At 27.7% G+C, this 12,437-nt stretch overlaps 1 protein-coding gene across 1 annotated transcript; it reads left to right on the forward strand.

The window, feature by feature from the left end:
• Positions 1-4,260: 4,260 nt before the first annotated feature.
• LOC106769166 (zinc finger CCCH domain-containing protein 43) lies at positions 4,261-8,602 on the forward strand. Its single transcript, XM_014654669.2, has 6 exons — positions 4,261-4,938; positions 5,564-5,629; positions 6,426-6,557; positions 6,677-6,949; positions 7,698-7,967; positions 8,191-8,602. The coding sequence occupies exons 1-6, from the start codon at positions 4,435-4,437 to the stop codon at positions 8,392-8,394; spliced, it is 1,449 nt and encodes a 482-aa protein (XP_014510155.1). The 5' UTR covers positions 4,261-4,434; the 3' UTR covers positions 8,395-8,602.
• Positions 8,603-12,437: the final 3,835 nt, after the last annotated feature.

The raw sequence follows: 12,437 nt of genomic DNA on the forward strand, positions 1-12,437 counted from the left end.
ATTGTCATAATTGTTGTTTACGTAGATTACATAAACATCGTTGGAACTCTTAATAAGCTCACAAAAACATTTGATTGCTTAAAGAAAATATTTGAGATGAAGGATCTTGAAAATACAAAGTTTTGTTTGAGATTACAAATTGAGTATTTAAATAAAGGTATCTTTTGTACATCAAGAAGCTTATATAAGGAAGGTACTTAAGAGGTACTCTATGGACAAGTCACATCCTTCTAATGGTTGTGAGGGTGTTAGATGATAAAGGCCTTTTTAAGGATGATAAACTTCTTGGTCTATAAGTAGTGTTATAGGAACACTAATGTATCTTTCTAATTATACTCGATTTGGGATAACATTTGCTCTAAATTTGTTAACCAAGGTATAGTTCTTCACTTACAAGAAGACATTGAATTAGAGTAAAACATATACTTCGTTATCTTAAAGGTACTATGAATATGAGCTTAGTTTATCCAAATTAGTCAAAATCAAATCTAATGAGTTATGCAAGTGCATGTTATTTATCAGATCTCACAGTGATTAACCATAGATAAAATATTTGTTCACATGTGGTGACACAATAATTTTATGGTGGTCTATGAAACAACCATAACAACAACATCGTTAAGTCACACAAAATTTTAGCATTATATGAGATAAGTTGTGAATATGTTTGTTTAAGATCTATAATTCAACATGTGCCACAAATTTGTGGTCAAGAAAAAAAATGGAGTCAACAACCAAATATAGAGACAATAGTTCATTGTCTAATTGAAATGATGATATAGAGATCCAAAAGATTTATTTATATGAAATATTTAGTAGATTTATTTACAAAGTCTTTGCTAAAGAGAATTTTTGAACAATTGATTTACAAGATTAGACTCCATTCTCTTAATTATGTGAGTTTACATGAGGGAGAAAAATAAAATATATGAAAAATAATATTGTATTGAAAAATAAAAAATGATATATTCATTTTCCTTTAATACGTTTTTACCTCAAAATATTTTTCCTGATAAGATTTTAAAGAACATTATATGATCAATGGACACCTAAAGAAGAGTATTATGCGATTGTTCATAATACAATTATTCATATATTTATTACTCTTTATAATATTTAATTATTTGTAATATTGATTACTCTATGATATTTAAATATTTGTAATATTAATTACTTTTTATGATATTTAAATATTGTATCAATTATTTCATTTATATCCTATTTGTGGTTACATTTTTTATAAATATGACTTTTTCTACTAGTAATAAAAACTCATAAATTAATCTCAATATCTTTTGTTTCTTATTTCTATTATCAACTTTATTTTATAATATTTTATTTTTTCGAAACAAAATTTTAATTTAATAAAAAAATATTTTAGTTCATTAAATATCATTTTTCATATCAATAAAATTAAAAGGTATAATACTAATTTGATTAAATTTTATTTTCAAAGTTATAATTAATTTAATAGAGTTATATGACTACTAAAAAAATTTGAAACTTTTTTTTCTTAAACATATTTTATAATTAATTTAATGAAGATATAATAGTGCTAAAAAAATACGTTTTGAAACTTTCTTTTTTAAAATATAATTTTATAATTAATTTAATAATGAAATGTCAGGGTTAAATTTGATTTTAAGCTTTTATTTATTTGAACAACCAAAACAAATGTTAATTATAATATTTTTAGATATTATTTTGTTTGTAGGTCTGTGTTTAAGTTTTTCTTGTAACCTAATAACATGAACTGTTTAAGTTTATCATAATTGAGGAGATATTTTTATTTTATTTTATTTTTTTTAAACCTAGTGTAACATGAACTGTTTAAGTTTTTTATTTTCTAGCCTAATGTTACATGAACAGTTCAAGTTTATCATAATTGAGCAGTTTATAGTTTTGATAAGTCATGGATAAAAGAACTGCTCACTTTTTAATTTTTAAAAATCTATCTTTACTTTTCACAGATCCTAACCCAAAATGTAAAGTAAATACATTATTATATTTTAATAGTAATTCTTAAAACTGCTCACCAATCATAATGAAACCTTCTGACTCTTTTACTAGCCATCTTATTTTATACATTTTATTTTAAGAAAATGATAGGATGACAAATTTTTTACACCAATGACGTGTCATGTTGTCATTAATTAATTTTTAAGAAAATGAAAAAAATAAATCTTAGTTTTTTAAAAGTCGATCAATGACAACACGACACATCATCAGTATACAAAATTTGTCGGCCAGAAGTTGTCAAAGTATATTTTCTTTTATTTTATTGATATTTTTGCTTACTATTATGTTCTGTAGAGTAAAAAATGTTATTTTTTTAGGAAAAAGTGAAGTCAAAAAAAGAAAAAAATTATTATTTTTAAAATAATGAAGAAATAAATATATTAAATTTAAGTACCTGTTGTTCAGAAGAATAATTTTGAAAACTATTAATTGTTTATATTTTTCTATGGGTGTAAGGAAATATGGAAAGTTAATGAAAAATAATAATTTATTTTATCATTTAGCAAAATAGAAAAACATTCATATCTTTTTGTAAGTATTCATTTTTCACTGGCTTTTATATGAAGTCAGCAATTTTCTATGATAATAAAATAGTGATAATTGTAGTATATAAATTGGAGATACAATATTTTCTTTAACTTTCTTTGCACTTATATAACAATTTTCTTATGTATTACATAACAATCACAACTATTTTATTTACTAAAATTGAATATAATAAACAAATACAAAGTTTTGGGATATTTGAATTGATATGTTAAATATGTAAGAAGCTATTAAAACATTACATGTCATATTCAATACCAAAAAGTCACATAACTTAATTGATAAGAACAATTCACATTAATTTATTTAATATTAAGAGTATTGCATAAATTTATTTTCAATATGTGTCAAACTTAGAGTTAGAATGGAAGACTAGTCAAGGTTCATATTAAGAGCTTCTTTAATGCGAAGAAGCATATGTTGGTGGTTTACTAACCATACTGTATATATATTTTGTGAATTCAATTCCTGCCAATAAATAAAAATTTTTCACTAACATTCACATTGAAATAATATGAATTAACCAAAATATTCCATGAAATAAACTATAATTTTTATTAAATTTTTAAAATAGTTTTTAAATTTTTTTCTATATTTTATTTACTTTTAATAGATTAAACTCTGAAGAGTGGATCCATGCTTTCTGACATTCTTTTGAAATCTATTGGTTTATATTCTTTTAAAATTTATTTTTAATTAATTATATATTAATAATAAAATTTATTTGCAACATTTTGTTTAATATGATATGATAGTATGTTTATATTAATATTATTTACTTTTAAATAAGCCTAAGATGTTATATAATAAATTTGAATTTGAATTTTATATCTTGAGTAAAGATGGTGTGTAAATTAAATTAAGTAATGCATTATTGAATAAACAAATTAGCCTTTTTAAGGGTGGAAGCACAGCAATCAAATCAAACACTCCCAATTCATTGTTTTGCTTCTTCAGACGTCATTCAGAAATCACACAAATGCAGTTTTAAATTGACATGAATTTACTATGAACTCTTCCCCAAACTGAAAATCATAAGTATTTTATTTTTAAAAAATACAATTGACATGCCCAAATAACCACTCAACCACTCACCCACAACCAAAATAATAATCATTAATATTATTGTTTTGAAAAATATCATATAATTTAATAATGAGGTGCTTGACTTTAAAAAAACAAAAAAAATCCATGTGTTTTCTTTATTTCTATTTTTTTAAATATTAAATTGACACCTTTTATTTTAACTTGACCCAAAAGAAAAGAAAATATTGATGTAATAATATTACATCATACATTCTCACATTTTGTATCGGTAAAGATCCAAATTCCACCTCAATGCATAAATAATGAACAAAATAAACATTATAATTTATTTATTTTTTGTTCAATTTTTATCAGTTTTCTTTAGCCTGATTCGTAGGACTTAAACTAGAACAAACAGTTGTTTTTGTTCTAAATTATCTTATTACAATATTTATATAAACATTATCCATGTTTGAATCTTACAGAAAGAAAAAGAAAAAATGGTAAAAGAAAATTCTCTAATCATATATTAATGAAAATCAAAATCTAAATAAAGGTAGGTTTTATAAATAAGAAGTAAAATAAAATAGTTTCCGAAACAGTACAGAGCACATCAAGATTACAAAGTAGGACACTTTTTTTTTTTTTTTTTTCTCTCTTTTTATGTTCACACTCAGTCCTTCACTCAGACACTGCTTCTGGTTTTTGATTCCCCTCATATAAAAACGCAACCTTTTTCCTTCTCCTTTCTCTTCTGTTCTCTCTTTGCCACTTATTCCCTTTCTTTTCTTCTTTTCAACAAAAACCACCTTCTCTTATTAGGGTTTGAAATGTGGAGGGAGAATGGAAGCCTCTGAATCTGATTCTGCGCCACTTTCCATTTCCAATGGCGAAGATCCCCAATTGGGGGCTTCTTCTCCCCCTCCTTCTCCTCCTCCTCAATCGTCAGATCTCAATCACGCCGCCGAGCATGTCATACTCTCTGCGGAGCTTCAGAGCAAGTTGGATTTGAAGGTTGAGGATGAAAGTGAGGGCAAAGTTTCCGACTTGAACGACGGTGGAGGAGTTTGCGACGAAGAAACTGCTAAGGGTGATGGAGATAGTAGGGGTTCGGAGTCAAATAGTTGGAATGAGGATGTGGGTGTTGGTGCTGATGAAGATGGTGTTGGAATTGGTGATGTTCATGGTGATGATGGAGAGGAGACCAAGGAAGACAGAAACAGTGATGTAACTCACCACTACCCTTTGAGGCCTGAAGCTGAGGATTGTGCATTTTATATGAAAACTGGGAATTGCAAGTTTGGGTTTAACTGCAAGTTTAATCACCCTATTAGAAGGAAAACCCAGGTATTTCTTGTGCCTTTCTTCTTCTATGTATTCCTTGTTTAGATGTTATGTTTGTTAGTGATGCTTTTATTTTTATATGATTGGTTTGTTTGTATTGATATCTAGTAGTGATCAATATTGCATTGTTGGAGGTTAAGCTTTAGAACAGTTCACTTGTGTAAATGGTTATCTTTTCTCCGAGGTTTCCTTTACGGTGACATTGTATTGTTTGTGGTGCTGGATTGAGAACAAGAGTAGTTTGCCTTAGCTGAAGGTATACTTTTGATTGGCGTGACTGGTAAATGGTCAGAACTGTTACATCGTGGCTGGTAGGTACTTGATATTGAACTGTAATTTTGGGGGGCAGTGCTATTTTTAGTAATTTGCTTTTATGATTTTGTATTGTGTCTGTTTTGGTCGGTCTTTTTACTCTATAGCTTTGCTAAAATGACTTATTAAGGCTTCAAAATTTGCCTATTTTTGTGAGGTCTCCTTTATGACCTCTTCAGACTTAATAAGGTGTTGGTGATTGAGTATATCAATATCAATGTGGTTCTCTTCACCATTTTATGCCTGGAGACTTATTATACAATGTTCACTTCTTAAAATGCTGTTCTTTGTGTGGATGTTTTAACGATCAACAAAGGCTATTAGAGAGAAGGCGGGAGAAAGAGAAGAACCCACAGACAGATCAAGCTCAACAGAATGCAAGGTTATCCTCACTATTATGCTTCTAAGCAAATTTTAATTCTCACGTCTGTCATTTCAGCATATTATCATTTTTGCTTTAATGTTCATATTGTAACTATTTAAATACAAGTTCCTCCAGCTATTTGAATTGCCATGGAAGATTGTTTGTTAGTCACTGTAAGGTCAAATCAAGGTGATTCAACCTAATTTATATTTTATATTTTTCATTTCCTTCCGCGACATTGAGATCATTGATAATTTATATGCTATATGTTCAATTTTGGGTGATGTCATATTCTGGACTTGTGGGATGTCAGTTCGGTAATATAAATATTTTCTTAAATGTTCATATAAATAGATTGTATTCTAAATTATAATTTTTTTTAATAAATATTTTCTGTGGCCGAGATTTAATATATGTCTGTTGTGATTACTTGTTTTTGGATTATGATGATGTATGCTATCTTAATAGTTTACATTAGACATGGATAGGGAAAACGGTGAAATATCTGTCAGGATGGATGGTTTGGTTTATTTTGTGGCATTTTTGTTCATTAGCTCTTTCTGGTTTGCTCTATTTTACCCTAGCAAGGATAATGATGACAATGACATTGATTCTATTTAAATGAATGGATAAAAAAATTATAAGTAAATGATATCAATTGTTAAGTTGAAAAAATTATTGGAACTTCAAAGGCAACTGATGGAAAAAAGCAAGTTTGTATATGATTTTTCTCTTGCTCAAACCATGTAAAATCAACAAATTTCACCATTCATGACATGTTCATAACAATTTTTTTTTTCTGGTCTAATGGCAGTATTATCAAAGATCCGGGGGTTGTAAATTTGGAAAATCTTGTAAATATAACCACACAAGAGGAAAAATTTCAACAACACCGGCACCAGTACCAGTTTTTGAACTTAACTTTCTTGGCCTGCCTATTCGTCAGGTAAAATTTTAGTTACTTTCCTATAACAAAAGATATATATGTGTGTGATGTTCGCTTCTTTCTGCAGTATTCTAAAATAGTTGTTTCTTAGATATTAATAAGGTCATGTTTCATGATAGGGGGAGAGGGAGTGCCCCTACTACATGCGCACTGGCTCTTGTAAATTTGGAGCAAACTGCAAGTTCAACCATCCTGACCCTACAGTTGGAGGATGTGATCCTCCTTCGGGGTTTGGTAATGGAGGACCTATTTCATTACAAGGTGTATCACGACCATCTGTACCCTCCTGGTCTTCTCCAAGATCATTAAACGAAGCATCTCCTTTTGTGCCAATGATGCTTTCACCTACTCAAGGAGTTTCTACCCAAAGTTCTGACTGGAATGGATACCAGGTAAATAGTTAGATTCAATACCAATAAGCATCTGGCAAGGTGCAATCTATTATATAATTAGTATTGGGATAGTGCAATGTTAATTCTCTGTTGCTGCAGATACTTTGGCATTGTTGCGTTCACTTTTTTTTTCCCTTTTTGCAAATTGATATTGTCCTGTCATTGGTTTCCTTATGTTTTTTAATTAACTTCGTAAATTGTGTGATAATGTCATTGTCACCTGTTGACTATTGCAGACTTATCATTACTTTACATGTTTTGTTATAAGCACACTGAATACTGTAATAAAATAAATATTAAGCCATTTGAGGTTTGAGTGATATATACCCAAATCAATTAGTACAAAAACAGTTCTCGTGATTTAGAATGTGCAGTTTTGTTGATCTATTTTGCCACTAGCAAACATATTGAAGAATCATGCATATTAAGCAATGTATGCTTGGCTTTATGCCTAAAAGTGAATTTGAAGTTGCGCCTATTACCGATCCTCAAGAATCAAAATATGATTATGGCATGTAATCTTTAGATTTGTTGTGATCATTCTACAGCCCCATTTCCCTTCCTCCCTAGTGTCTCTTATTATTTTTTTGTTGCCTTGATTTTTGTGGGGAGGCATCTTACCCTTTGGTATGCGATGCACGACTTGAGTGGTCTTGTTCCTTTACCCTAGTTAACGAACTATTCTGTCTGCTGAACTCATGCAAAAGGTTGTTTTCCGATTAAATTGACCCATTTGTGGTTTTTAAAGGCATCTGTCTACCTACCTGAGAGGAACATGCATCCACCTTCTTCATTTGTCTTGAACAACCCAGCAGTCGATACAAATGTTTACTTGCACCATCAGAAGCAGATGTCCGTGGAAGAGTTTCCAGAAAGGCCCGGTGAACCTGAATGTAGCTACTTCTTAAAAACTGGGGATTGCAAGTTCAAATCTAATTGTAAATTTCACCATCCAAAGAATCGGATTTCGAGATTACCTCCATGCAACCTCAGTGACAAGGGTCTTCCTTTGAGACCTGTAAGGTTTTATATCTATAAAGCTGGAAAAATTGTTTTCTTTTGTTTACCATGTGGTTGTGGTAATCTAAAATATTTAGAATAAGCATGGCATTGTTACAACGAGATGATTGTTTCTGATTCTGAAAAGATATTTCCTTTAATTTGTTTAGTCAAATGGGACTACAAGCTCGATTGACTAGTTTCTGTTATTTAATGTCAATTTTATTTGTGATGAAATCCAGGACCAAAGTGTCTGCTCTCATTACAGTCGCTATGGAATTTGCAAATTTGGACCAGCTTGTAAGTTTGACCACCCTATAAACTTGCAGCCCTTGATGATGTCTGGACTTGGGGACCAGTCATACTCAAATTCAGCTAGTGTGGAGGTGCCTGGGATAGGTGAAACTACAGCTGAAACTGATGTAACAATTCAGCAATCTGTGTAAACATGTCTTTGAGGATCTTCTAGCTATCACTAAATCTGTAGTTTTCTTCTTAAACATGATAAATTTATTTAACTTTTTTTCTAGCACTGTCCAATGCAGCACAAGCATTGCAAAGAATAGCAACATATATATATATGTCAAACAGTTTATATGTATTTATCACAAGTAACATTTGCATATGTAGATTTTCTTATATTCTTGGTTTGTTTCTCTCTGTTGGATTATAATTAGTGTGGTTTGAAAAGTTTGTTGTGGGTTTTTTTATCTTACATCTGTCAATTTGGTTTTGAAGTTTCTATTTTTATATGATACTTTATTAGCTTTAGCTAGATTTATGGTTTGGGTCTTTAATAAAAAAAAATAGAAAATTTAATTAAAAAGTAAGTTGTATTACTAGAATTTTTTAAACTATATTTCTTACATTTTTACGTATTTTTTATTTCCCTCCATTTCGTCTATTTTTTTTAACTAAACACTTTATTTTTCTCACATTTAAAAAACATTATTGAAAATATGTAGTTCTCTGTTCTTATCATCCTTTTTTTCCCTCATATTTGCATTCTTTTGTGATTTTTGAAATGAACTTTTTTTAAAATAACGATTTATTTAAAATATAGACAGGATTTTCTTATTAGAATGGATCTGAAACTGCTTATTCTAAACAAAGATATAAAAAGTAAAAACAAAATGTTTATTTTATTAGATAAGCAAAAAAAAGAATTACTCCATTATCAATCAAATACTTTATTATTATAAAAGAAAAAAAAAATCAATTATACTCCTACTCATACGAAATTTTGCAATTAGTAAAATAGAAGTATAACATCATGTTTAGCTTAAATAGTTGAGTAGAAATATTCATCTAATACGTTATAATAATGAAAAACTAAAACCATTTCGTTTATTATAGCCTTCAAGTATAGCCAAATTATATATCATCTTGTTTCTTATACATAGTTTTAATATAAAGAAGTATATCATATCACATTTATATTCTAATATCTAGTTTGATAATGAAGGAACTATGTCATATTCCATCTCTATTCTGATTCTTACTTTAGTCATTAAGAAATTATGTCACATAACATTTTCTTTCTAATACCTATTGTTATAGTCAAAGAACTATATGATTTGATATCTTCTACAAGACACGTGTTGAACAAGTTCAGAAAGAAAATAACACGTAACTCTTAAGTCAACATGTACAAGGACTCACAATTTCATATTTTCAATTACAGTTATTTTCAATTGATGTTAGTTAGTATCGTTTCTCTGCCAACATTAATGAAAAAATAAATTAAAATTATTTCTCAACCAATTTCAACAAAACTATTTCAATGGATGTCGATTAGAATAACTTTTAAATTTGTTCGATCATTTCTCTGCCAACATTCATCAATTTCATTTATTCGATCATGTCTTTAATTCATTATAATTATTTATTTATTTTTATTTTTATTTTTTAAATTAAACCTAGAGATGTTGTACACACTTTTAAAAATTATTATTATTACCATCAATCAAATCACCACAAGTTAAACTAATAATAAAAATAATAATAACGTCTTAGAGTATGTTAAACTAACTAACGCTAAATTATTTTAATTAAGAAAATAAATTTAAAAATGAATGATGAATTAGTCAATATTAATCAGAATCGATATCAATGCTTAACAAATTAATTTTTATGACTTTAACGTTACATATACATGTGACCTAAAGGCAAACTAAGAACTATTTAACATCAAAATTTTCTTGTAAGAGTTGACTTTTGATACATTAAGTAATAATTTTTATGTACTAAAAATTTATGAAAGTTATTATTCAAATATTATAAGTGGTTAAACAATCATGGATATAATTATTGTTTTAGGTGCATATTTTAAACCCTCATTAAGTTTTAATTAAAACTAGCATATGAATAAGTTTTTACCTAAAAAAATTACCTATTCTCTAGGTGAAACCTTATATAAACCAACATTGAATTAAATATAGTCTTTCATATGCATAAGATTATACATTCTTATTATATATATGTTCCAAGAATAAAAACTTAAAGCATATGAGGTTCTTGAAAAGTGAATGAAATATGCACCTACTAAAACAAAAGTAGAACAAAGTACAAGAAAGTACTTTTCTAGACTGAAAATAGATAGCTCTTGCAAGCATGTAATACGGGAAAAAGGAAAGTTAGGCTTTTTGGTTTATCTTATAGATAATGATATTTTCACAATTTTTTTTAATAACATTTTAATTCTATTTACGTGTCATTTTGTGATTGGTCTATGTTAATGTTTATCATTTTGTGATTGGTCTATGTTAATGTTTATGATTATTATTATTGATTGTAAAATAATTTGAGATTAATCACATAATGATACATAAATAAATATTAAAATATTGTCAAAAAAAATATTGTCAAAACATCATTATTCTTATCTTATTACGGTAAAGGTTGTGGAAAAATTTTTACCAGTGAAATAATTGTTACAATCTTCATATTTTCTTCACATTTGGATAACATATATTAATAACATGCCTATAGATAGAGATAAGAGACGCAAATGTTAATTGGTACCGAAAAATGGTGAGGAGGCATAGAAAAGTATGATAGGAAGAGTAGGGACTGCGGCATTGCTAGAATTTAGGTTGAAGAACACATAGTCATAAAACATAAGCCAACCTAACTTAACCACGTAGCTTTCAAAGCTCAAACCACCTAACTGTTTGTGACAACAATTTTCATCACAATATTTAAGGTTGTGGTTGCCATTACTTCCTCCACATGGACATCCATATTCTCACAACTTCTTCATATATCAATTTTGAATCAAATTCCAATCCCTTATTTTTCATCCTCTTTTACTTTTTTCTTTTTTTCAAGTTTCTGTATAATGTATTTACACATAGGAAAAACTTCTTTTAACAACACTTTTTAATAACTTTTTGACAACGTATACGTGGCAGCTTATGATTGGTCCGTTTTAAATATTTTTTAAATGTAAATTTAAATAAATCAATAAAGTGATGACACGTGTCCCGTTACCAAAAAAATTATCAAAAAGTGTTGTCAAAATATCATCTTCCTTACACATATTCAAACTATGTTTCACCGCTTCTACCAGGAAAACAACTATATTCGAATTGATGAGAGAAGACAAAGAGATCAACTGTTTATTATATAACTTTTAAAAGTGTTTTTTGTAAAAGTAATAGTTATTATAGGTAGTCTTTTTAAAAAATATTAATTTTAAATTTGACTCAATTTTACAAAATTAATTTATAAAATAAATTTTTATTTGTTTTATTTTTGTTAGATTATCTCTAGCATTTTGTTTACATTTTATTCAATCTTGTTTCACATTTGTAGAAAATAATAATTCTTTTCCAGGACAGATATAAAGAGACAACGGAAGTAATTAACATATATGTTGTTGGATTAATACATCAGGCTTTTACCAAGAGAGCATAGAGTGCAAGCAATAAAAGAGATATTGCATCTGTTTTATAATTAGCATATTTTTTTGGATAATTATAAATATGTACTTTATAATTTTATAAAAATATAAATATTTTATTATTTATATATATTTCAAATGCAGCAATAGGTTTTTTTACCTATTTAAATTTTATATTTATATAAGTTAATATGATTATATTTTGATTTATAAATTGAAATATTATTTATTTAGTATTTTCTCAAGAATGGACTAATCATAAATTATTAAAAATACTTTTTACTTAAAAAAATTATTTCACATGAAATCTACGCTTAGGAAACTTTTGAAATAAGCTAGAAAAAATGGTAAGAAAAAGTTTTATAAAAATCACTGTTTCACTAGTGGTTAAAATGTTAGGAGTATCACATTAGAAATTACTTGGTGGTTAGTATTAGGAGTACTTATACTAGGTTTTAATTAATTTAGTCATATGTGTTTAATAATTAGTTGAATTTATGATTGAATCTCTATTTTCACAAAATGATATGGGTTTAATAATGTCGATTTTTCATTTTTTATTAAAAACTAGCCGTATATCAAAAT

This window comes from Vigna radiata, chromosome 7, assembly GCF_000741045.1.
Source record: "Vigna radiata var. radiata cultivar VC1973A chromosome 7, Vradiata_ver6, whole genome shotgun sequence".
In the NCBI taxonomy this organism is placed as follows: Eukaryota; Viridiplantae; Streptophyta; class Magnoliopsida; order Fabales; family Fabaceae; genus Vigna; species Vigna radiata.